Source organism: Papio anubis, chromosome 10 (assembly GCF_008728515.1).
Source record: "Papio anubis isolate 15944 chromosome 10, Panubis1.0, whole genome shotgun sequence".
In the NCBI taxonomy this organism is placed as follows: domain Eukaryota; kingdom Metazoa; phylum Chordata; class Mammalia; order Primates; family Cercopithecidae; genus Papio; species Papio anubis.
In genome coordinates, this window is record NC_044985.1 from 93,448,307 (window position 1) to 93,475,927 (window position 27,621).

At 35.4% G+C, this 27,621-nt stretch overlaps 1 protein-coding gene across 26 annotated transcripts in view; it reads left to right on the plus strand.

Annotated features, from left to right (window-relative positions):
• MAP2 (microtubule associated protein 2) overlaps positions 1 to 27,621 on the plus strand; it is a 306,179-nt gene that overhangs the window by 216,813 nt on the left and 61,745 nt on the right. For 23 of the 26 annotated variants that reach the window (XM_009182940.4, XM_009182939.4, XM_009182943.4 and 20 more), the window contains one exon: positions 9,221 to 9,505. In XM_009182940.4, coding sequence (XP_009181204.1) covers positions 9,244 to 9,505 — 262 coding nt within the window. In that variant the 5' untranslated portion in view covers positions 9,221 to 9,243. Of the gene's footprint in view, positions 1 to 9,220; positions 9,506 to 16,348; positions 16,758 to 27,621 lie in introns of those variants that run through there. The other 3 variants (XM_009182958.4, XM_009182960.4, XM_009182961.4) reach the window with 1 other exon arrangement.

A 27,621-nucleotide genomic window follows, 5' to 3' on the forward strand; every position in this document is an offset into this window, starting at 1 on the left:
CACTAGTCTTCAAATGTCAATGTATCAGAGTTACCCTATTGAGCGTGTTAAAGTATCAATTTGCAAGTCCCACATTGAGAAATTCTAATTTGTTAAACCTGCGTTGGAGCTAATTGACTGAAAACACTGTAAGACACATTGGAATGGATGATCACCAAAGATCACTTCAGTTTTATGATTTTAAAACCTTTTCTCAGATGGATTGAAATAGTTTATCTTAAAAATATTTCTAAACCTATATATCATGTGGTTGCTATTATGATTACTAGACCTCTATATATCACCCCATTTATACAGATTTAGAAATATTTTTACTGGACTCTATTCGTTTCCAGTAGTTTGTTTTACTTGGTGTTATTTTTCACATGCACCGGAGCATATGAAATGAAGTTAGAACTTGAATTCCATACTTCTACCATGACAGCCCTCAAAATTAGATTCAAAACTATTCCCCTCTTATCCAATTTGCTATATAGTGTTGGCCAAACATCCACAGCAGGCAGAACCTTTTTGTGTTTATCCTGAGGTAGGTAATTGATTAATTAATATTCCTTCAACATTGAATACATATTTGAAAGCTGAGAGGTGGAGGTTGCAGTGAGCCGAGATGGAGCCACTGCACTCCAGCCTGGACAATGATGTGGGACCCTGTCTCAAAAAAAAAAAAAAAGAAAAGAAAAGAAAAAAAAGAAAATGAAAATGAAAGCCAATGTATGACCAAAGGCTGTTTTGATAGTTTTTTATATTGCTATCATGGTTTGGTTATGCACACCATACTTTCACATAACCCCTTTTAGACTTTGAAGAAAAGGTATGGAAAACTTCAAATTTTTAAGTGGGTAGAAAATGAGAAAATGGTTTCTTTTTTAGTAAAATGTATTTCTGATTTGCATCCTTAGTCCTGGAGTTATCCAGAGAAAATAAATTCAAAATTCATCAATAGCTCAGACTGACGGCAGAGTTATCAGGGACATTTTCTTCTGGGCATTTCTGCTTACTTCTTATTTCTTTGCTTTAGTCTGGGAAATGTGACAGCTGTACCTTATTTTCTTGTGTCTGCAAGCCCTCAGGGCATATGTGCTCAGGAACTACTTTGTGGTACACTTAAATAAGTATATCTATTCACTACTTGCTCTAAAAAACAAAATGCAGGAAACATCAGAGTATATATCAAATTACTTTTTTCCATGTGCAATATTCAGGCAATGCAATAATAGATGGAGGTACAGGTGAAAATGCTTCTCTTTTTAAGCCAGCTGTTAAATGCATTAAGTTTTAATTTGTATATGCAGTTTTATAACACTTAGATAACCAACCAAAATAAGTTATTTGGCTATCTCCAATATAATAAGTCATTTATCATTTTAAAGTTATTACTCACTTACTAGCTACATTTGCTTGAATGATAATTAAAACGATATTCCAAGGAAGAACAAAGGAGAAATACGTAAAAAAAAAAAGCTAAGTAATTTATTCCAACAAATCAGATTTTTCTTCTACAGTTTGTTAACCTGTAACCTATCTGAAAGATCTAAAATATTAAAGTTTTGTGAGACATTTTGTGTGAAAAATATTGTTGCCTATTTTGTACTTCATTTGCTTTACATGAAAATAAGCTATTGTATGCTAAATAATATTATATAATTTTATTGTAAGAGCTATGCTCTAAAGTAAAATGTTAAAAGGCAATATGTACAGTTATGTATTTATGATATATATTCTGCAGGATTTCAGAAAAGATTTGATAACTTTCAAAATTGTAAATAAAATAAGGAACAGAACATAGTGCTCAGGACTTAGAATAAGGTAAATACTGCATTAAGCATTAAAATTCTTGGGAATAAAAGAAAATAAGGGAACAGATGTATTTCCTGTTAGTCTAATTATCAGAAATAAGCAAAATAAGCTGGGTGTGATGGCTTATGCCTATAATCCCAGCGATTTGGGAGTCCAAGATGGATGGCTTGCTTGAGCTTAGGAGTTCAAGACAAGCCTGGACATTATGGCAAAACTCTGACTCTCTAGAAAATACAAAAATTAGTTGGACATGTAGCACATACCTGTAGTCCCAGCTACTTAAGAGGCTGCTTGAGAGGCTGATGTGGGAGGATCACTTGAGCCTGGGAGGTTGAGGCTGCAGTGAGTGTGATTGCACCACTGCACTGAAGCCTGGGCAACAGAGTAAGACCCTGTCTCAAAAAATTAAATTAAATTAAAGTAAAGTAAATTAAAGAAATAAGCAAAATATAGGTTATCATCTTATTTCTAACTTCCAATATAAGTTAATTTATTATGCATATTTTTTGGAAGAGGCAATCACATCACAAAAGATAATGTTTCAACAGTAGTGTTACAGATTTGGAGGCAGACTTTTGGGCTGCCTGTGAACAAGTCCAAATTTTTTCTTACACACAGTAAAAGAGGAATTCATTTAAGTATCTAGACACATACTCAAGTAAGATTCTAGAATTATAAAACATAGAGCATTACAATCTTAGGCCTGGAAAATACTAAAAGCAGATACATTTAAATATAAGAAAATCCTAATGCAGTAGAAATTGAATTATTGATGTTCCAGTCAATACTCTAGAAATCTGATAAATAACAGCAGTGATGACTAAAAGACCTACCCATCAGCTACAAAATGAGTTTCCAAGAGTCTACATTAATTATCATATTAGATAAAGAAGTTTCTATTAAGTAATTGAAAAATGGAATATGTCTGTCCCAAAATTGTTTTGCCACAGTACCCATGTTTCATATTGAGCTGGATGTTTCCTTTTGTTCTTTCTTCATTCTTGTTGTTGATGTTGTTGTTGTTTCTTCCTATTTTTTACTTGCTTCTCTCTCTCTTCTATCGATTCTATTTCTTTACTAGAATGAATAAAAACATTTGGTTACTTATTGTATTAGTCCATTCTCACATTTCTATAAAGAACCCGAGACTGAGTAATTTATAAAGAAAAGAGGTTTAATTGCCTCATGGTTGCACAGGTTGTACAAGAAGCATGATGCTGGCATCTGCTCAGCTTCAGGGAGGTCTCAGAAAACTTACAGTCATGGTGGAAGGCAAGTGGGGAGCAAGCACCTCACATGACCAGAGCAAGAGTAAGAGAGAGTGAGGGGGGAGGTGCCACACACTTTTAAACAACCAGATACCATGAGAGCTCACTATCATGAGGACAGTACCAAGGTGGATGGCGTAAACCATTCATGAGAAAACCACTCCATGATCCAGTCACCTCCTACCAGGCCCCACCTCCAACACTGGCAATTACATTTCAGTATGAAATTTGGGTGGGAACACAGATCCAAACCATATCACTTATAAAATTCATAAATCATGGTACCAAAACCTTTTAATCAAAAGTACTTGTTTTACTCAACAGTATTAAAACATGTAAGCATTAAGTCTACCTAAAAACAAAATTGAAGAATGTTACATATGTTAAAAAGACCAGAAATTAATTCATATACCATTTCAACTTGAAATGTAAGCTCTAGAAAGACCATCCTATTCTGGTTATATAACAGTTTTATTATGCTGATATATGATCATACAGCTTGAATCATCAATAGGTTAGAAATCTGATCAGTACCAAGTCTCTTAGTTTGGCTCACATCATTGGAATCGAAGGTTAATGTCACATCAGCAAAAACTAAAGAATCTTAGATTTTTCATAATTTTCCATCAGTGAAGTTATTCAGAGTGCAGGAGTGATCAGTGCTCAGAGGTTGGTATGAAAACATTCATGTTCTTTTCAAGAACATTAGAATGAAAAAAACAGATCTTAGGTTTATCAAGGGAAAAAACTGGAATTTTAAAAAACAGGAGTTTTAGCTTTTGATGAAGTAGAAATAAATGTGTCCATAGAAACCCTCAAGTATCAAGACAAAATTGTTTAACAACCAAAGGTAGCAAACATCAAAGCTCACCACTCAGATTCATAAGTAACATTTCTAGTGGCACAATATTGTTTCTTTTTTTAAATAATATACCTTACCTAGAAAGAGTACTTGGGCCCTTTACTATATAGCATAATAGTCATGATACAATAAAGTCAAGTGTAATATCTCACCCTAATATCAATAATAGATGTTTAAACGTCTTGGATTCCTTTTTTTTTTTTTTTTTTTTTTTTTGAGACGGAGTCTCACTCTGTCACCCAGGCTGGAGTGCAGTGGTGTGATCTCGGCTCACTGCCACTTCCGCCTCCCAGGTTCAAGCGATTCTTCTGCCTCAGCCTCCCGAGTAGCTGGGACTACAGGCGCACACTACCACACTAGGCTAATTTTTGTATTTTTAGTAGAGAGGGGGTTTCACCATGTTGGTCAGGCTGGTCTCAAACTCCTGACCTCATGATCCGCCCGTTTCAGCCTCCCAAAGTGCCGGGATTACAGGCGTGAGCCACTGCACCCGGCCATGTCTTGGATTTTTAAAAAATGCTTGTCACACACAACAGTATTCCCATTATATATTGACATATGTTTTTTGTCCTAAAAAGTAAGATTCCCATTGCAGTATATTATAAATTGTAAATCATTGTTTTAGTCTTAGATTTCCTTGCTCACATTATCAAGCTAGTCTTTGCAGGGAAGGGAAATAAGGTGGCCAAGATGGTGAAACCCCATCTCTACTAAAAATACAAAAAAAACAAAACAAAACAAAAAAATAGCCAGGCGTGGTGGCATGCGCCTGTAATCCCAGCTACTTGGGAGGCTGCCGCAGGAGAATCGTTTGACCCTGGGAGGTAGAGGTTGCAGTGAGCTGAGATCGTGCCACTGCACTCTAGCCTGGGTGACAGAGCAAGACTCCATCTCAAAAAAAAAAAAAAAAAAAAAAGAAAGAAAGAGTTCAGGTTGCTTCTCAGCCTGCTCTATCAAAGCAGGGATTGTGTGGCAGATGCTCAGCTGTTTGGCAGTTAGGAGCAGTTAAGATCTGTGATCTTTTGCAATTTGGAGAGTTTCCCATTGCACAGTAGGAATGGAATGTTAAAAATTCCTAGTATCTCACAAGTTTTTTAGTAGATTTGGAGATAATTTGCCTTTGTCTTCACTTTTTTATTTTTATCTTTATTTGCTTAGAGACAGAGTCTTTCTCTGTCACCCAGGTTGAGTGCTGTGGCACAATCATCGCTCACTGTAGCCTCAATCTCCTTGGTTGAAGTGATCCTCCCACCTCAGCTTCCTAAATAGCTGTACTCAGCTAATTTTTTTTAAAAAAAGGTTTTTTTTGTAGAGATGGGATCTCACTATGTTGATCAGGCTGGTCTTGAACTCCTGGCCTCAAGCAATCCTCCCACCGCGACCTCCCAAACTGCTGGGATTATAGGCGAGAGCAACTATACCCAGTCCTTATCTTCTTTAATTGCACATTCATATAGTTTTCAAAGAGATTCGGGAAAAAATAATATTACATCAGGAAGAAGAAATTAAAGAAAGCTATGGTCACTTTTAACTATGTTGAAAATACCATTTGAAGAATAGAGATAATCTGTGACCCCAAAACTTCGATTAGAAGTACAAGTGAAATTTATCATCTTATGGGTGGTGTTTTAATAATATTATGTTGTGATTATAAATGAGTGTGGCCAAATAGTGTCTCCTTTTGTTCAATAAACTTTTCCCTAAAACAGAGGCAATCGTTTCAAGTTATATTTTCTGTAAAAGTTTTGTCAGAGCCATGTTAATTTGAGTTTGAAATCTCCTGAAATGATCATTACTTACTAAATGGTTAGACTATCTTCTTTCAAAAAGCTCAATAAATTAAGAAGTAATACCTGATTAATCTGCATACATTTTAAGGAATATTATCTGAATAGTCTTACCAGGAAGTTGGGTGATACTTTTTGGGTAATAATTTTGATTTGTTTGTGATTCTGGTATTAAGCGAAATCAGTGGGGCTAGCCAGCCTTTTCTTCTTCCAAAATTAGCTTTTATTAACTAATTTTAACAATTCAAAACTCTAAAGCATTAAATACTAAGGAATTCATTTTTTAAATGTCTGTCCTCTTGAAAATAAATTATCTTAATATTTTAAATGGATGATTACCAAGTAGCACTCTTTCTATTTAAGTGTTGGTTTGCTAGGTTTAAAATAAGGATTCTTGGTCACTGAGAAATCTGTTCCAGAAAGCCCTATGGCAGGGGGGTGAGAGAAGCCAAATGTAACTGAGAGTTGTGGGTGCTTATATTGTTGTATTTTCTTTTAATATTTGGTGGCTAGAACTCCTAGAGTTAAACATGGACTAAAGTACAAACCTAAATATTTCCCAGATCCTCTTGGGGATGTTAATAAATATGGTGTTAGAAAAAGTTTTGTGGCCAATTGGTTTGGGATGTTTTGCACATCACTGCCTTTGCCTGAGATTCAAATATCCAGTAGCACATCAAAAGCTTTCAGAAGGCTCATAGTGTTCCTGCTCATGTAGCTTAGCATCTCATCTGAACACTTTACCTCTGTGGTCTTCCTCTCCAAAACACATAACCTTAAACCAATCATGACAAAAAAATCAGACAAATCTCGATAGGGGGGTATCCTATGATTTATCTGATTAGTACTCCTCAAAACTTTCAAGGTCAAGGTCTTAAAGGAACCTAAGGAGACATGAGAACTAAATGTAATATAGTATCCTGGATCAGATCCTGAAATGAAAACGAAAGACATTAAGTAAAAACTAAAGTAATCTAAATAAACTGTGGACTGTAGTTAAAAGTAGTGTATCAATATTGGTTCACTAATTATATAAATGTACCATATTGATGATGCAAAATGTTTAAAATAGGGAAAACTGTATGCAGGGGGTAGATGGGTAGTCTCTGTAGTATCTGCTTAATATTTTTGTAAATTTAAAACTGTTTCAAAAATATAAAGCCTATTAACTCAGAAAAAGCTATATCAACAAGGCATGTTATTTATGTGAAACTTTTTCTATTTACAATGTTCTCCGTGTACACAAAATAAATTGGGCCATATAAGAATATGGAAATCTTAATTAAGCTCTTTGGTAAAACAAACAAACAAAAGAAATAAAAGCATGTAAAGATTAGGATACTGAAGTAGGCAAGAATCTATCAGTAAAATGTTGCGATCCAAAAGGTCACAATCAGAATCTAGATGATTTCCTCAGTCTTTTACATACATGAAGATGCCACAACTCCATGGAAATACAATGCTTAGGCTACCCAATTAGATATTTTGATATGTGACCAGAAGAAAATGGCAGAATGGAGTGTAGAACACTGCAGAATGGTTTTTATAAAAAGATGTAGCTAATTTTTCAGTGTACACAGGGAGAGGTTAATTCCGAGAGCACTCTCTTCTCATTAGACTACCATGTCTGGTACATTTGCCATGAGTGTCTTAGGATATCCATTCATTTCTACACAATATCTGGGAACAGATTTGCAAGTAACTCTCATTGTTGTACTCACCAAGTTTGCAGGCTCCTATTCCTATTCCAATGTTGTATATGTAATGATTAATGATATAATTAATAAATAATAACAAATGTAATAACTACTGTTTATTGAGCATGCCAGGAACTGTGTTGAGTCCTTTATTTTATTCTGCTTACACTTGGTAACAAACCAATAAACTAAGCATTGTTCTCATTTAATAGATGAGAAAACTCTCCTGTGCACACAATTCTTTACACATAGCGAGGTAGCAATACTCCCTGATTTACTCATAAGCCCTTCAAATCAATGTTTTAAAAGGTAAATTTTTATATCTTGTTTAAATATGTTCTTAGGGAAGATAAATAGAGCTGTTTTGGGAATCAGTTTTGGGAGAGATTTGATGCTGTAGTCAAATTGGCTTAAATGAATTAACTGATCTAGCTCTTCCTGCTATGAAGAGAAAATAGAGAGAGCAGAGGATAGCAACAAAATTCAGTTAAAAAAACCCAGACAAATGCTTGTTAGTAATCTGATGGGAAAACTTACTTTATTTGTACTTTCTTCAAACAGAGATTGGTAGTAAGAAGTGGATTTGTCTTAATATAACTTTTGCTTACTTGTTTGGAGGTCTTTGCTTGAGATACTTTTTTGAAAAAAGGAAGATGTTCTTAGTTTCCACCAAAGACAGTATTGTCTGTATTGTCATCCTTACTGTGGAGATGATAAGCCATCAATAAGGCTACATGGTGAGCAACAACTTTCCAAAACTGAGTGATGAATCACCTCTTTTCAATTATATATCTAAACTTGGTAATATCAGCTTGTAAGAGAAGGTCATGCAGTATCTTCCATCCAATTAACATGCATAGAACACCTCCTCCACAACTCATTCATCCTTTGCTTTAATTTACAACTTCCTGTTATATGTCAATGGTTTTAACTTTTTCAGATCTTATTCGATTTAGCTAAGAAATAATGCCATAAGATAGGATGTAGGCCTAATGCTATATTTATTTCCTTTCTCTCTGTAAGATTTATATTAATAGAAAATGTTATCTCCTCTTAGTCTATAGATAGGGTCCAGGAAAGTTTATTAAAAAATTAAGTTAAAGCTGTCTTTCTTTTAATTCACAATATCCAGAAAAGCATATCTACCTTTGGCTTTAATTGAACACCCTTGAAACCAATATGTTCTTAGGGAAGATAAATAGAGCTGTTGAACACCGTTTTGGCTAATCATGACTTTCAGTGAGATCTAGAAAAGACAATAACTAACATTAGCCGTTTTGGCTAATATGTTAGTTATTGTCTTTTCTAGATCTCACTGAAAGTCATGATTGAAGAAAGTACATGGGATAATTTTCCATGGTATAGAATTCCTGCTGTCATTCTTCCTTCCGCATTTTCTAGCCAGTTTTCTCATACTGCAGATTTTCCCTATGCTGAAGGATTCCTTGACTCTACCGTACAGTCAACATTCAAGACCATAGTTAAATGAAAGTTCATTAAGATGTGTACCTAAATGCCAAACACTAGTTTTTTCATTGTTCTTTGGTTTTTGTTTGTTTACAAAGAGGAACATGTGTAGAATGACAGTGATCTTATTTTAAAAGAACTAATATTCCAGAAATGGTCTGTAAAACTCAAGATGAACTAATTGACCCATTCTTGATATTAAACATAGGTTATTGTACCTATTTTCTTTGACTATAGAAAGCCACTTGTTTGCTACAAACTTCTCCTATCTTGGTACAACCAATATCAGATCAGAAGATTTCCCCAAAGTAATAGCTGCTATTTTTCCTCTTTAAATTGTAGGAGAAATAATAAGGCATTGAAGCATGGCAGATGAACGGAAAGACGAAGCAAAGGCGCCTCACTGGACCTCGGCACAGCTAACAGAGGCATCTGCACACTCACATCCACCTGAGATTAAGGATCAAGGCGGAGCAGGGGAAGGACTTGTCCGAAGCGCCAATGGATTCCCATACAGGGAGGATGAAGAGGGTGCCTTTGGAGAGCATGGGTCACAGGGCACCTATTCAAATACCAAAGAGAATGGGATCAACGGAGAGCTGACCTCAGCTGACAGAGAAACAGCAGGTAACTAAGGGCTCTGCTGTCACCAAGTGCTTGCTTTGTGCTTTGAAGTCAGTTTAGTCTGAAAGTGAATTAATATACAGCACTGATCCTCTTTCACTAGTGCTAGGACTAAAATTCCAGTCAGTCAGAGGAAATAAAAGAAGAGAAAAATCATGGCAACTAACTTGACATTAGCTACATTCTCAATCCCATTCCCCTATTTAATTTTTGTCACGTGAATTTTTGCAGGCTGAGTATATGTATGTTTTGCTAGAAACTGTCGGCATTTTAACTCATTGAAAGAATATTTTACAAATAGTTTTTTTTTAATTCTCTTGAATGACTTTGTACCTAAATCCAATGGATTGATTTACAAGCATATTTTTAGAGCAGAAAAATGCAAAATACATAAATATATACTGTAATTTTTTTAACCCATCACTCAACAAACTACAGTTGAGCATTTTCTACATGCAAGGTGTTGTGTTAGCTTCTGTGCCAGTGCATGTGCAAGACATGGTCCCAGACCTCCATGGATCAGATGATCTTGGAGTAGACATGAGACTTGTGCGTATGATTATTTGGATACAAAGCATAACATGTAAGTGCCACATGAGCAGTATAGAAAGGCAGAGTTTAAAGCAGATTATTTCTGCTTTGGGCCAAAGATGGTGCACAAAACCATCTTGGGGTACTGCAGCAAATTCACAATACAACAAGGTATTTTAAATATTTAAGGGGAGCAGTGATAATATCTGTCAAACACTGCATGAACTATAAGCTCAAGATAATTTACAGTTTCAACATTACATTATACTATATTCCTTTAAGATATCATATCTTTGCAAAGATAGGTTTTCAGCAGTTGTTCTGATAAAAGCAAGTACCCTGCAGAAATCCATGTGAAATGGAAGAAGAGAATGATAGTGTCCAACCTGATTCCAGGATTTGAGAAGCTGTGCAGTGCCCCACAGGCACATATGTTCAATTTAGTATGAAATTGTGGTTGAGAATGAAATAAAAATATTATTTGCACGTTTCATGGTTACAATGAGGATTAAATAAGATACTAAAGTGTACAAAGTGAATGGCTCAAGAGACAATAACTGTTAGTTACTTTTATTATTACTGGTTGTAGTGGTGGTATCAATATGGATGACATAGCACTCTTGATCAAGCAACATTTTTCTAAAGCTGAGTATACACAACTTTAAGAAGGTGGAACTTGGGTGTCAGGTGCGCTAACTAAGAGGATTTTGAAGGGATTGCAGCATGAGGGGATGAGGACATGTTATAGCATATTGGTTGTGAGGAAGAAAAGAGTTAGTATGATATGTCAAGGTTTTTTTCACCATCGAATCTTGCAGCACCTGGCATTAGACCTTCAGTATTCCATAAATGTGTGTTGAGTGAGTGAGTGAATGAAGGAATAAATGAATAAATTCAAAAAGAAGAAAGTCCTCTTCACATTAATGGTGAAAATGATTGAAAACTCTTACTTTGTCCCTTGGGCTCTCACCAGTTGACTCTCAGTGACTGTTATGAAGGCTTGTAATACACTAAAAAAAAAAATCACTGCAGTATGCTTGGTCATGCAGTGAAAATCAATACCATTCACTATTTCATCTGTTCAGTAGTCTTAAGTATTTGAGAGCATCAGAAAAATCTCTTTGTCAAGACAGTATGTCATCACCAGCTTCTCTGAGAAAATAATACACATTTAAAAGAGGCTAACAGACGTTTCTTTTAAATGATGGGTTTAGGAGCATCCAGAGTTAATTTTAAATTCAGGTCAACATGTATCAAACGCATTTGGTATTAGATTTGGGAGATTGATTACAAAGGTTTTGTGTGTATGTTCTGAGTGACAAAAATTGTAAACTGTCAGCCATGGGTTACCAGAGTGATACTCAATCCAAACTAAACTATGGTGTGATTTTTAAATTAACTTTCCTCTAGAAATAACAAGCCGAGTATTGAATCCATGAGATATGCGTGTGTAGAAATCTATAGAAAAAGGAAAATGTAAAATATTATCTTTTCGTACGTACAGAGGATGTTCCAGTGGTGAGTTAATGTGCAACTAAATTTCTTTCCAAACTCCAATTTAACAAATAACAAATTTTATCATTCATGGTTTATTGACAGCTGTTTCACAAATTGTGTAATAAAAATCATCTCCAGCATAAACAGATGCTCTTAAATCCCAAATATGCTATTTAGAAATGCTATCATTTGATGATGGAGACTATAGATATGAGCTGGCATAATATTTTGATGTGATTATTTTAAAAAGGACCAGGGATCTATACATCAGCTCACTGTTTTATACAATCTACCAGTGTATTACATTTTTCCCTGTAATGAATAGTTCTCAGGACACTGTTAGCATGAAGCATTTCTCAGTGACATCAGGTCCATAGCTGTATGTTGTAGTATCCAGGACATTACCGATTAAATCCAAAAATCTTTCTTCTACTTTCCTTTTTTGCTATAATCTTCTCTTTGCATTTTAAAATAACATTTTCTCGAAGGTTGTTTCTTTTTAACCATCTATATAAATAAGATCACATGATAAATAAATTGCAATCATCATCTTCTTCCCCCTTTTCTCCTTCATTAGAGTGGGCTCACTTCAACCAAGATCCTTACTTTTTCCCCCCATCCACTCCTTTAATGTTCATCTTCATTATGGGCAATCATAATTTTTAAAGATGCAAACCCATAGTCAGTGTATCCTTGATCTTATGCACTGACACCAGAGGGTGGGAGAGTGGATAATGTTAGAAGGCAATAATAATTTAAATTGGCTGGGGGCAGTGGCTCACACCTGTAATCCTAGCACTTTGGGAGGCTGAGGCGAGCAGATTGCTTGAGTCCAGGAGTTTGAGACCAGCATGGGCAACATGGCAAAACCTCATCTCCACAAAAAAAAAAAAAAAAATTAGCCAGGTGTGATGTCACACACCTGTGGTCCCAGCTACTCAGGAGGCAAAGATGGGAGAATCACCAGAGCCCAGGGAGATCGAGACTGTAGTAAGCTGTGATCAGGCCACTGCACTTTGGCCTGGGTGACACAGCAAGACCCTGTCTCAAAAAAATAATGTTAATAATAATCTAGATTTTGTCCCTTTCTTTATGATTTAAAACTATCCATAGGAAGATAGAATAGGTTGCTCAACTGTAGCATAATTTTTTCATTCTTTAAGATTTTTTCTTACCACTAAAGTGTCCTTTTTAGAAGCCATGCCACAGAAGCATGAAAATAAGAAATGAGAAGCTATTAATCATCTAGCCACTTAGGAAAGCTGTTGTTATAATAAGTCTAAAGTGTAATTTTTATCTTTGTCTTTGTTTTTTTAAATTTTTATTTTCATGGATTCGGGATTACAAGTGCATTTTTGTTACATGAATATATTGCATGGGGTGAAGTCTGGGCTTTGAGTGGACCCATCATCTGAATACTGAACATTGTACTCAATAGGTAATTTTTCAACCCTCACCTCTTTTCCACTCTCCCCACTTTTTGAGTCTCCAGTGTCTATTATTTCCATCTTTATGTCCATGTGTATTCATTATTTAACTCTCACTTAGAAGTGAGAACGTGTGGTATTTGATTTTCTCTTTCTGAGTTATTTCACTTAATATAATGGTCTCCAGTTCCATCCATGTTGCTGCAAAGGATATGATTTTATTCTTTTTTATGGCTGCATAGTATTCCATTGTATATCTACACCACATTTTCTTTATCCAGTCATCCACTGATGGATGTTTAGGTTGATTCCATACCTTTGCTATTGTGAGTGGTGCTGCAATAAACATATGAGTGCAGGTGTCTTTTTGATATAATGATTTATTTTCCATTGGGTAGCTACCCAGTAGTGAGATTGCTGGATGGAATGGTAGTTTTATTTTCAGTTCTTTGAGAAATCTCCATACCGTTTTCCATAAAGGCTGTAGTAATTTAACATTCCCATCAACATTGTTTAAGAGTTCCCTTTTCTCTATATCATTGTTAACATCTGTTGTCTTTTGACTTTTTAATAATAGCTATTCTGACTGGTATAAGTTGATATCTCATTGTGGTTTTAATTTGCATTTCCATGATGATTAGTGGTGTTCAGCATTTTTTCATATACCTATTTGGCCATTTGTATGTGTCTTCTCTTGAGAAATGTCTATTCATGTCCTTTGCTCACTTTTTAATGAGGATTTTTTTTTCATGTTGAGTTGTTTGAATTCCTTAGTCCTTTGTTGGATGCACAGTTTGCAAATATTTTCTCCAATTCTGTAGGTTGTCTGCTTACTCTATTGGTTATTTCTTTTTCTGTGCAGAAGCTTTTAAATCTAACTAAGTCCCATTTGTCTATTTTTGTTTTTGTTGCATTTACTTTTGGGGTGTTAGTCATTATAGTTCTTTGCCTAGGCCAATGTTCAGAAAAGTTTTTCCTAGGCCTTTTTTCTATGATTTTTGTAGCTTCAGGTCTTACATTTAAGTTAAAGCATCATTTAAAAATTGCTTTCCAAAGTGTAAATAATAAGAGTAATGGCTTGTAATAATTCTTTTCTGTGTTATCTTTATTGAAGAAAGCAAGAGGAATGCATTTTGGTCCCCACAGAGTTTCAGCTCTGAAGATAATTAGGAGCCTTGTCTTTAAGTTTCAGTTACAGGGTTGGGGCCCAAACTCGTATTAGAACTTGTATCAAGATCTTATAAGAGGGCAAAGGGATTCTTTGTAAAATTTGTAAAATATTGACTGGAAAATTATTTTAGAAAATGGAAAGTGATCTTTCAAATTTTAAGGGAGAAAAGCAATTGATTTATGTAATCATTGTACATGTGACTTAACAGTGTAGTTACACTGGTTTTGACTTCATCTAGTATTCCCTTAATAGTATTATATCAAATCCTATCTTTACTGTGCCTGTTTATGGAATCATTTGGAATATGGCACTTTCTAGCAGCAAAAACAGGGATGTGCAAACAAAGTGGTGGTTCTGTTTCTGACCTTGCTCTAAAAAAGTAATAATTTTGCTATTGCTCACTTTTCATCTAAAGGAGGAAAAAAAATTCTAATTTCTATTCATCCCTCAAGGATTGCTTACAGAACTATTATGGAAATATATATATATATCTACAGCTTAGAAATGTGTATAGAATTGCAAGCTGCCATAGTGCTCTTCAGTTTATAAAGCACCATCATATCTTTTATCTCATTTCATCTTTTTGCAATTTCCATGAGGATATCTGTCATTAGTGTCTTCTTTTTACAAATAAGATTACTAAGGCACGGAATGGCTGAGCAACTTGCCCAGTATTACACAGTAAGAAAGTAAGAGAGGTGAATTGTGACACAGTGTTCAGGAATTTCATGCTCCTCTCTTCTCAACTGTCCTACCCTCAAGAAGTGGTATGGATTTTTTTTTCTATCGTTTATAATTTACATGGCTTTATAAATATGCTACTCATTGTAAAAGCTTTCAAGACTTTTTTAGATGAGTGTATTTTTTTTTCTTGCTCTCAGGATTAATTTTGCAAATGTCAGGATTTTTTCTTTATTAGAAAACAGTGGTGAAGTCCGCTACTTTTCTGTCACAGTTGTGGATGATATGATTGAAATCTGGAAGGGACCAGTGAGATGACTTTTCACAGTAGATCACATGACTACCACGAGAACGCAAGTCTCTTGCCCTACAGACCAGTGCTCCTTCCTCCATCCCTGTCTGCCACATTTAGAACAGCAGTTAGTTGCAGCAGTTATCAATTACAGGCAAAGCAGACAATTCTTCTATTCCAGAACTGCCACATTCATGTAATTTTAAGTGATATGATATCATAACTTTATTCCTAGTTTTCAATCTGAGTAGAGGAAAAGGGGAGGCAATTTTGAGATATTTATTGATACCAAAACATTTTTAAAGTATTTAAAGTCAGGCTTTGGTGATTTTTTACTATCTTAAAGTACAGTGCTGTGAACACTAGTAAAAAAATGCTGGTCACAGGCCAGGCGCGGTGGCTCACGCCTGTAATCCCAGCACATTGGGAGCCGAGGTGGGCGGATCATGAGGTCAGGAGATCAGGACCATCCTGGCTAACACGGTGAAACTCCATCTCTACTGAAAATACAAAAAATTAGCTGGGCGTGGTGACAGGCGCCAGTAGTCCCAGCTACTCAGGAGGCTGAGGTAGAAGAATGGTGTGAACATGGGAGGCGGAGCTTGCAGTGAGCTGAGATCGCACCACTGCACTCCAGCCTGAGTGGCAGAACGAGACTCCGTCTAAACAACAACAACAACAACAAATGCTGGTCAGGGAGTAGAAAGTGCCTACGTGACCATCAAAAGACAGTATCAGCAATCTCCTTGGGTACATGTATGTAAAGATTAAAAGGCAATTCCTCACTATACTCCCCACAATTTACCAGGATTCCTTTGTCTCCCCATCATTTCCAGGCATGCTATCCAGACCTACCCACTGCCAAAGAGGCAGGAATGGAAAAGCTTTTCCAGGCTTTGCGTTGTCACTTTTTCAGGGAGCTCGTCATGGAGCTATGTCTTCTAAAGCCTGGTCCTACACTATCACATCCACATAACTCCAGCAGCCAAGTGACCAACACTCAGTTATATACATCTATTGTTGCTGCAGTTATTAAGTTTAAAAACACATGAAGGAAAAGTTTGGCAGCTCTCACATGCAAAAAGCTGAATATGCCTTTCATAACGCTTTTCTCTCTGTTCTGCTTTTCAATCTCAAAAGATTCAAACCTACCTTTTCTCACCTCTCTCTTTCTCCCCTGCCTCCATTTCTAGATTTCGCGATTTACTAATAGGAGTCAGCATCCCATTTAAAATATGGCCTATTCTATGTAATATGATATTAATTTATGCAGAGCAGAATAGCACTGAGCCATTTCTCCTGCAAAATGACTAAAGCCATCCACACCAACCCCCCCAAGCAAATAAACAAGCTCGCCTAACAATGCGAGAGGTTGCAGATTTTCCTTTCCTAGTTGCCATGCCAACCACTCATTGCTCTGGCTGCCATTTCCCTGAGCTCCGCAGAGAGAGGAGTGTGCAGAACAGTTATTTAGCATTCAAGGGTGGATCTGCAGAAAACCACACAGCCTCACTGCGAAGCATCTGGGCCTGGTGGCACCGATGGATGAGGACAGAAAATGGGGATCTTTTCAGTGTTTTCCTTCTAAAGGTTAGGCATCTGGGGCTAGAAAGAGTGAGAAAGAACAAGGATTGATAGAAAAGGCAGTTCCACGAGGTTTGTATTGTCACGTTTGCTTTGTCCTATGTGGTCTCTCTACTAGGTGAAGCTGGTTGTGGGGATTAGTTTCAATCATAATATTTGGCTTGGCTTGTTGATGAATAGGATTTGAACCTAATTTAGGGCTAGCTTATATGGATATTATAATAAAGAATTGTGTCTTTTATTCTTGATATAATATGAGGTTGTATATAGCAGGTATTGCCAGCCAGAGCTTTTGATATTTTACAAATTAGAGGAAAAAACCAACGTCAGATAAAGTTTTGTTTCATTGTACAATTATAAGGTACTTTGTCCCATAAAAATCTGTCTTTGCTCTTTAGTCAAGTCTTAAGGTAGGATGAGATTTTCTTAAGATGGTAATTCTGAATCGAAATGTGAGGAAGACTTGGTTTCTCAAGACTTGTTTCCATTAAACCCTATGACTCAACAAATTGAGGTATGATTTTATTCCTTGGAATTTTAATTGCCTACAAACACTTCAAGTTGTGAAGAGCAAGGCTCTATCTAACACAATATAATAGGATATTTAAAAACTGAGGTTAATTGCATTAACATATACTTCTATGTGTGTTCCTCAAGAAAATTCCTCCCATGCACTGTGGAAATCAGTCTCGTTTCTTGTCTCGCTTTGTGCTAAATGTCAGAACTACATCACAAGCGCGCGCACACACACACACACACACACACACACAAAAGTATTTTCTCAGATGTTTTGGTCCACTGACATTTTAAAAATTATTCTGTTGAATTTGAATCTTAATGCAACAGATTTGTGCCAATGACAATTCAGACCTATTTGTGAAAATTATTCTTTCTAGTTTGTTTTTAAGTGCAAATATAATTTAACTATCATTGTAATTTTTACTTGACCTTTCTCTCATCCTGTATTTTCCATGATCTTAAGTTTTCTCTCCTCTAATTTGCTGTCATGTTTGTCATCATATTTTTCTTTTAACGTTTTTCAATTTTTTTGATATTAAAAACACCTCCATTTAGATAAAAATTATAAACAATTCTTAAATGCTTTTTTATTTTTAGCGAACAGATGAAAGTAATAAGTAATGGAAGTGAGTCTTCTATATTCATTTTCGGACTGTCTAAGCCTTTGTTTTGGTTAGGATTATGCATGGCCTTTATCTGTCCTTTGTTATATTTCGAAGTATTTTCTCCTCACAAAAGAGAAAAAGATAAAAAGATAAGATAAAAATATAATGGTTTTGAACAAATAAATTGCTCAAATATCTTGAGAATATATTTCTTATCAAGCAATAATGTGTTTTTAAGTGTGAAATATATATATACACATATATATATTCTTTGATTATATTACTTCTGCATGTCTGAGAAAGATATTTGCCACTGTATGCCAAATGCTGCCTTGCGATTTAGCATTGGGTTTCATTTTATTGCGGTTGGGAGGTTAGTAAGTAGACTGGAGAGTACCCAGCAGTTATCACTCCTCTTTTTTCCCCTCCAAGCTATTGAGATAAACTGACTCTTTCTGCTTCACTGTGTCAAGCCTTTTTCTCTTCCTCTCATTCCCTCACACTTCACTGCTCCCCAGTACATTACATAAAGCACGTGCTTTGACTATCAGGGGAGTCTGGAAATCATATCAGGAGAGGATGAACAGAACAACTGGTGCTGCATTGCAGACCTGGTAGCTTCAGCATTATCTGACCTGGCATCGTGAGTCCTGGGGGAAAAGGACACTAAACCGTGTCCTGCCGGCTCACTGTGTAGCTCGTCTCACTGAATGAGTCACAATTCAGCAACACTCATAGAAAATACAATTCAAAAACCAGCCAAGCTGACGAGCAAAGGAAGGGGAAAGCATATGTCATAGGTTCTCATGCAACTTTTAACAATGCTTTTAACAATTTTTGCAAATGCTGGGTGGTTATTAGAACACAGAAATAAGAGTAAAATACAGTCAATTTCAGGAATATGCAAGAAGGCATTAGGCAAAAATAGAAAAGAAAGGAGGAATCAAGATTCAGAGAAAAATCGTCCTAAATACATATGATTCAGCTTAAGCATCCTGAAAATCCATATTTTTAATTTGGAAACACAGGTCAAAGTGATGCTGGCATATGAGCACCTCTGATTCTTGCAAAGCATCTCTAGTATGAATGATCGGTCCTCTGACTGGTCTAAAATTTTCTCTTTTGTGACACGTTACATTTGCCGAATGTAAATGGGCAAGTTTACATTGTGGTGTTTTCATTCCCATGCAGCATTGTGCAACAAGTCATAGGAAAAACATTTTGGAAGGGTACCACCCTACAGCAAAGGTTCTCAGAAGTCTACCATTAAAGATAAAGAGCTGTTGTTGATTTTATTCTCTCAAGTGAGTCTTCCTCTTCTGAACACCAAGCACCATGTTTATATCTTGCTAATGCAATTGATCATAGCAATCATTTTACTGAAGTTACTTGTTATTTGTTTTTATTCCAGTCACTAGGTTGGAAATGCTTTGAGGTAGAACCTGTACTTCATTCATCTTTCTTTTCCTTTTTGTATATAACACAGTGCTTATTTTCTATAATATGTGGGTGCTAGAACATATTTTTTGAATTAATATAAAGAAGAGAGGGCTGGGCATGGTGGCTTATGCCTGTAATCCCAGCACTTTGGGAGGCCAATACGGGCGGATCACTTGAGGTCAGGAGTTGAAACCAGCCTGGCCAACATAGTGAAACCCTGCCTCTACTAAAAATACAAAAATTAGCTGGGCGTGGTGGCACACACCTGTAATACCAGCTACCCGTGAGGTTGCAGCCCAAGAATTGCTTGAATCCAGGAGGTGGAGGTTACAGTGAGCTGAGATAATGCCACTGCACTCCAGCCTGGGCAACAGACCTTGTCTCAAAAAAAAAAAAAAAAAGAAGAAGAAGAAGAAGAAGAGAGAGTATCCATATATAGTTGTGAGAATGGAAATCACATAAACAAAATGGTCTACAAAATTTATACTACATTGTGAACAATAAATCTGCAGGAAAGACTATGTTAGAAAGGAAAACTGTGGCTAACGCCTGTGTCCCAGCACTTTGGGAGGCCAAGGCAGGCAGATCATGAGGTCAGGAGATCAAGACCATCCTGGCCAACATGGTGAAACCCCATCTCTACTAAAAATACAAAAATTAGTTGGGCTTTGTGGTGCATGCCTGTAGTCCCAGTTACTCAGGAGGCTGAGGCAGGAGAATCGCTTGAACCCAGGAGGTGGAGGTTGCAGTGAGCTGAGATCGCGCCCCTGCACTCCAGCCTGGTGACAGAGTGAGACCCCATCTCAAAAGAAAAGAAAAGAAAGAAGGGAAAACTGAGAATGAAGAGGTAAATCAAGAAACTGAAAACAGTCGAGATTCAAAGTAAGGACTTTAGAACTGTTGGTTAGGACAGAAAGAAATTAGGTAGGAACTCCAAAATACTGTAGTGAAAATATATAGTGGAAGACTTAACTTGTTCTGAAATTGGGAGTGAGAGTTGGGAGTAAAGAAAATATATCTTTGACTGACGATAGCTGTATAAGATATCAAATTGGAGATATTTTCTTGATGATGAAAATTACTGAACTGAAAATAATATGAAAAGTCCAGATAAATGAACTTTCTAAAAGATAATCTAGTGGTTAAGAAATACACAGATACAGAAAAAATTTTCATGTTCATTTCTGCAGAATTGAGGCCAGTGTAATAATTGGCTTGGGTTGAAAATGCCACCGAAATATCCTGTAAATGGAACTCTATAATGCATGTCCTTTTTGATCCTCTGACTATAAATAAGGATTGCTGCGCTGTTCTAGGTCAGGAGCTCAAGTAAATCTCATTTCTGACAAATGGGCAATCTAAATCTTAAAGCATTTGGATATTCTAAGTCATGGATTTAATATGTGCCTCCATTAAAGGAGTATACCAGTATCATCTTGGAAAGATATTATGTATCCTATGTTTGAAGACCAAATGTCACCAATGCCCTTTATTTTCTCTATTTCATCTTTGAGTCTATAAAATTATTTGCAAATGAGTTCTTAGATAGTAAACAACATTTTCATATCAAATTAGGAAATTTATACATTAACTTTAGGAAAATATTGTGATTTCAGTTAAATATAATTCCTTAGTTTCATTTTAGTTTTCATTTTTCACTTAATAAAAAGCTTAAAAAAAGTGATCCATAATTTTCTTTTTTCCTGTGACATATTTGAATGAAAATGCTCCCATTTACATTTTCTAAATCTAATCATTAAGTATCTCAGTGTTTTTAGTGAAATTCTTCTGCAAGGAGGAAACTAATAATAGCAATAATAATTATCAACTTACTTTTATAAGCACTTTAAAAAAATAAATCAGTTCACAGGATACTTTTTCTCCTTATTGCATTTTGCATCTTCAGCCCATGTTTGTTTATGTCTTTCTTTAAAAATTGACTTTGGTTGTTTTTCTCATCAGCTTGAAAAATAGAGATTTGTGACTAAAGCTTTAAAAAAATTGGAATAAACTTGCTTTCCTTCGAGCTTTACTGGAACACAAATGCTGACCTGGGGAAAGTGGCTTTTTCTCCAAATATTGCACTAACTTGGTGTAGATCACAACGCATGTAAGATATTTATTTTCTCCAAGCCAGTTCTCATCTAGTTTTTTAGAAGTCCTGATTGCTATAAGAAAAGAAGCAAATAATTAAGTTTGAAGCAAATATAGTAGCCACTTAACAAAAGTCACATTTTAAGAGAGGAAGTTCATTCAGTTCGGATAACTATAGTCCGCTGCTCTCATGTAAATATCTGCCATCCTGAAGAAAAATGTGTTATGAAATGCTCTGCAGACCACATTTAACTTGCACATATGATCCTAATACAACATCAAAAATACTGCTCAAGGAGTTGGCTATTTTGGTGACACAGGTTCCCTTTCTAGTTGGATTTCACTCTTTAAGGGTGAACATAAATTACTCTAGTTGACAATTTATCATCTTATGATGGAATTACTAGATAAGTTTGAATTTAATTTTTTTGATGTGAAGAAAAAAACTCCCCCAAATTATACTTATTTTAAAGTAAATTTTATAATATTGAGCATTTCTTCAATTCTAACTGGAAATGCTTGAATCTCCGGAGGCCTGAATAATGGTAAGTTTCAACTTTTCCCTGTGTTCTTTGATACAACTGAATGTGGAAAAACTACAGTATGTAAATGGAAAGTGGTTTTCTTTACCAGTTCTGTGGGAAAATGAAAATATGAAATTTTTTAAAAGAGTATTTTGGACACTCTAAACTCTATTTAAAATGTTGAGGTATTTCTTGTATTTTATGCTATAAAGTTTCAGGTAAGACACTTTAACATAATGATTGCATTAAAACAATACTACTCTTCCTATAGTTTTAGATCACCTTCTAGTTGTTTTCAGATCATGTCATTCCTGCCTCTTTGTTTCATGTGTGCATTTCAGAACTATCCAAGAAAAAGAGCAAAAACAACAAAGTTCTCTACTTTTGTGAGAGTTTTTACTTTCACAATTTTTTCTAAGAAAACAAACCCAAACTACAAACTCACATAAAATATTTTTGGAGGGGGTGGCCTCTGTGAAAGTTGGGAGGAAAATGACTGATAAACTAGCAAAGGGAAAGGAAAGGAATCTGAGAAACCAAGCTATTTTTAGGCATATTCTTACAACCAAGAATTGGTCAACTGCTTCATGATCAGGGCTCCTGTACATGAAATACTGAAATTGTAATTTCATTTTGGAAAACAAAGGTACAAGTCCTGATTTAGAAATTTTTCTTCTATGTTGGGAAGAAAATAATATATTTTTCATATATTATCATAGTAAACTGAATTTTTCCTAAAAATTTTAAAGCCTTTTAATGAAATCTGATTTTCCATATCCTCAGCAAGCCCCACGTATCTATTCCATAAGATTGTGATTCTCATTCCAAATGAAGCTCTCTTTGTAGACCAAGTATGTTGTAGGGGTATAGTAATATCTGCCTACCTAGGACCAGCCCTATGCGGAATTAGAAAGTAAATGAAACATGACTTCAGCACTTTTCTATCTGCTTCCCCAATCCCATCTCTTCATTTTCTTCAAGTCAGCAGGCATATGCTCATATGCCTAAAATCCCGCCATAAATCCCATTACAAAGCTTAATTTCCTTGCCCTATATCAGGCTACCTACCTAGACAGCATCCTGTTCTTACATTTTTCTCAATTCTACCACTCCATCAAATTTTATCTACCTTTCTTTTTCTGCTGGGCTCCCACAATAGGACAACCAGAGCTATCACAATAACAAGTTATAGTTTTGTGCTTCTAGATATCATTTCTATTCTGATATAAAACTTCATTGTCTTCAAGTAAAGAGTGAGTTCTTTGGCAAGTATAGGTATAATAGAGATGGAATTCACACTTTGAAGGTACTTCTAGAGGTGTGCTTGCTATCAATGAGAAGCAATACAGTCGAGAGACGCAGCTACAGAAAATGACATAAATAAACAACATCGAAGCAAAATCATCAATGTAAAATTTTATTTCAACAAACGTCCGAGAGATGTTTTCTAAAGATTGGTATATTATTTGCAAATTTCTCAAGGTACTTTTGAAATTATTATTATTTATTTTTTATTTGTCTTACATAATGAAGAATTAAAATTAAGAAATGTATTTAATAATATTTTCCATGGGATGCATTTATCAATATAGAACCTAAAAGAAATCATCTTTATTCTAGAATATTTTTGGCATGAAGAAATTTTAAAATTATATTAAAGTCTTTGCTTTGTACTATCATAATGGTATCAAATACAAATATGCCATTGACCTTGCACTTCTTGCTATAAAAAGAAGATTTGCAAAGTCTCTTGATTTTGCTACTTACAGGTCTGGCAAACAGTGTTTTAACTATCATCAATTTTACATATTTAGAATTTTTCCAGTGAAGGTGCTCCCCTTCTCTTTGGTTGTGGCTGAGCTTTTATTTAACAGCATTATTAAAGAAAGAATAGTAGGATGGTTCAAATTTACTTTACTTTTTCTTTTTTTTAAGTAGGTATTTCAGTTTTCAGAAGTTCATAGTGTAATTGATTTTACTGTACCTCCCCCCATAAGATTACTAAAACATGATTATCTGATTATATATTCAGTTATGATTTGAAAATTATGAAGAACTACCATGTCTATTTAATATTGACTTTTAAAGTCTGCCAAGTCATTTCAGGTGCTGGTGTAGAGAGAATCCTTGCAGACAATACTTTTGTAGCTATAATGACATAAAATATGCAGGCATAGAAAATGAACAGTCACTTATTTACAACATTAGTAGTTAGTGAGAAACTTGCTAAGAAGAAAGCAGATAAGGTTGATGATTGGTGCTGTTTGTGAATTCTTAGAAAGGTGATGGGACGGAAAGGAGGTTTAAGCACTTATGGAGTTTTAATAAGGAGTTTAATAAAGAGTAAAATAAGGAGGTTTAATCTAATTATGCAGAAGTCATGTTGGTTTTTCCATGTGACCATTGAGTGTACCTTATGATGTATTTTGAACAAAGTAATTTTTCCTATCACATGGCTCCTAAATTCCATATGATTCTAGGTCACAAGACCTCCAAAGATTTGCTAAGTTATGTTAGGGATGAGAGAGAAGGATCAAACAAAAGTTATTTAAGCTGCTGATCTTTACCATTTTATTGTAACAAATATAGCTTCTCCTAGAAGAAAGATCTGTGTTTACAGAGGTAACTAGTAAAGACTATTCTTGGTATATAGAGAACTTAATTTCAAAAGTTTATTCCAATGACATATTTTTAGAATCTAGAATTATTTTTTCCATCATATCCTCTGTCTCAGGCCAGCATTGACATTCCTATGTTTTGCAGCTATAGAAGCATTGATTTCTCCATAAGAAACCCTAGCCTTGCTCCTTGTGTCCAAGACCTGTGAGGTATCCACATACAGATGAGACTTTAAAAGCATGGACAGACCTCTATGTGCATGAGTACTAACACGTGCATAAACACACACACACACACACACACACACGTGCACACACACACACTATTGCTTTTCTGCAAGCACACTATATTTTATATTTTGTTTATCTCACAGTTACTCTTTCTCAGGGTGGATTTATTCAAGGTCTCTTTGTTTTATTGGTATTTTATTTTCCTACTAATATTATTTAAAATGTCTCATGCTACATTCCTTTAGCAATGTCATGTATTTTAAAACTTAATGAAGAAGAGAATATAATCCAATTTCCCCACATCTACAAAGAGTAGTACAATTGTAACAGTTTTGACGAGATTCAAAAGAGAACATTTCAGAGTTCCAAAAGTACTGTCAGTTCCCTCAGTGCCTTGATGATTGGATTCAATTTGTTGGTGTTAAAGCTATTTGAAAATTTCAGGGGAGCAAACCTCTCTAGAAATTTGTCTTTCTCAAGTGAAGATTGATAAAATATTACAACCTTAGTTAATCAGTAAATGTGTAATATATGGGCCACAAACAACATAAAAATGCAATACATTACTCCATTGGACACCCCCAATACCACCAGCAGTAGAAAACCTTAACTAGAACATGATAAATATAAAGCTAAATTGTAATGATATTGGCTTACTGTATTTCTTCTGCATAAATGTGTTTTGTTTCCCTACTTTCAGCTGGGCACTTAAAATTAGAAAAAAATTTTTCCAGTAGGTACTATCTCTGATTTGTGCTTTTCTAATTACTTTTGACTCCGTAATGTAGTGTTTTTAACCTATGATGTCCTTTCACTGATAATAGTATTAATTTACTACATTTTCCTCCTTGACCAAATTTAAATGCTAGGCCAGTTCTATTAAACTCTAAAGACTTCATCTGAGTACATTAAGGTGTAATCTAAACAAGATTGTGGGTTTGAGCATGTATGTGGAGGTACAGGAAAAAAAAGAGCAAGAGAGGGAAAATTATCCTATAATTATACACTGTACTCACAATCCTAGTCTACCAATTTGTAAATCCATTTCCTAAGAGGACCATATGAGTGACTGTGGCAGGATCAGTCAACATTTGTGGCCACTACTAGTAAATCTTAAAGAAGAAAAATAAAACATGTCCTTCAACAAGATTGCCCCTCTTTAAACAAAATTTAAATGTAGGAACACCGTATCTTACTCATCTGTGTATCCCCCTAATGACTAAGAATAGCTCCATTGTCTATAACAGGTGCAAAATAAATTCTCTTAAATTTAAGTACCCATCAGAGCCGAATTTTGTGCCATCATCATTCCTTTATCTTAAATGCATTTGTCTTCGTTAACTAACTTCACCTCAAATGCATTTTTCCCCATAAACAAAATTGATCCTTGTTTTAATCACTAAATCTTTAGAAGAAATATCTGGGGGGGGGGCAAAAAAAGCTGGTGGGCAAAGATCTGTAGCTGTAGTGTTGGCCAGTGTGACCCCTGAGATTAATAGAAGTCTGTCTAGGGTGAGACATGCCAATGCTGGCCTCTAATTAATGCAAAGGTGCCAGGGAAACAAACAAACAAAAACCCAAGAATTTGCTCTTTTAATTTCCTCATCAGTTGATTACAGGAAATAGTTTCAGAGGAACCATTTACTCTCCAAATTGAGCAAGGAGTAGAAGCAAAGAACTTTTCTTCTTTCCCTATTTTTATGAATTCGTCTAGGGTCTTTGTTTAGCAGAGTGCTTCAAACTGCACAGTGCTTTCCTTGTTGATTAGTTTCCATCAGCAGCAGCAATTAGTACTGGTTTCCTAGGCAACCATTCTGTACCCTACTGAGAAAAACCTTTTCTTGACAGGAGCATTCTGTCTAAAATTGTTTTGTTTTCCTTCTTCCACAAGCGTACGGTAAGCTTATTTGTCGTTTTCTTTGAACACAACATTGTTATACCAAAGATTTTTAAAACATTTACAGGCTTTTATATTCCATATGGTTGAATTTACAGCCACTGTGTCTTACTTCTCTCTTAACAACCTGAAAGAAATCAACAAAAATATGTTCTCAAGCCTATGCTGAGGTGCTTGGATTTCTTTGTTCACAGTCTAATTGGTGAACCTTTGCACGTTCAAGTAATCATAGCTGGTCCTGCTGAAAAACCACAGAGTACAAATTCAAAATCAAACTTATGGGTCCACAAACAATGTTACATATCATTCAGAAACAAGTTGAAACTTCCAGGATCATTGAAAAAGTTTCATCTCCGTTGCTCTTGTTATTAATCAACCAAGCAATATTGATAGATAAATATAACAAAATAACTTTAAAAATGTGCTAAAAGCAAAGCCTGAGGTTGTCTTAACATTTTTGTTATGGCAAATAGTGTGATCAGAAGAGCATGGCAGTGGTGCAGCATGAATCAGCATTGGGGAAAAAAACAGAGGGTCATGATGGCTATAACTGCTGAGTAGTATGATATGACAGTAGAGCAAAGTTTACTTTATGTACCTTTTAGTTTAAATAATCAGTGGCAGGAGCCTGATGTATTGTTTGTTAGGGTTCCAGTAGTGGCCCAGCATTTAAGCAAGGAGATACTCATTGGGAAAAATGACAGAATCATCTCAGTGTCTGACAAAAACTTTCAGATCTTACCTACATTTTGTCAATCAAACGATGTTCATAGAATTCAATGATAACAGGACATCAAGAGTGATTAAAACAGTGGTACCTAATTTAAATAAGCACTTGATTTATATTATTTTATTTAATTGTTACAACACACCAAAAGATGAATACTACTTTTATTCCCACTTTACAGATGGGGAATCTGAAGGTTAGAGAGATTGTTACTTAACCAAGGTCTTTTGGCTAGTAAGAGATGGAGACAGATTTGATCCCAGGTTTGGTGACACTAGAAC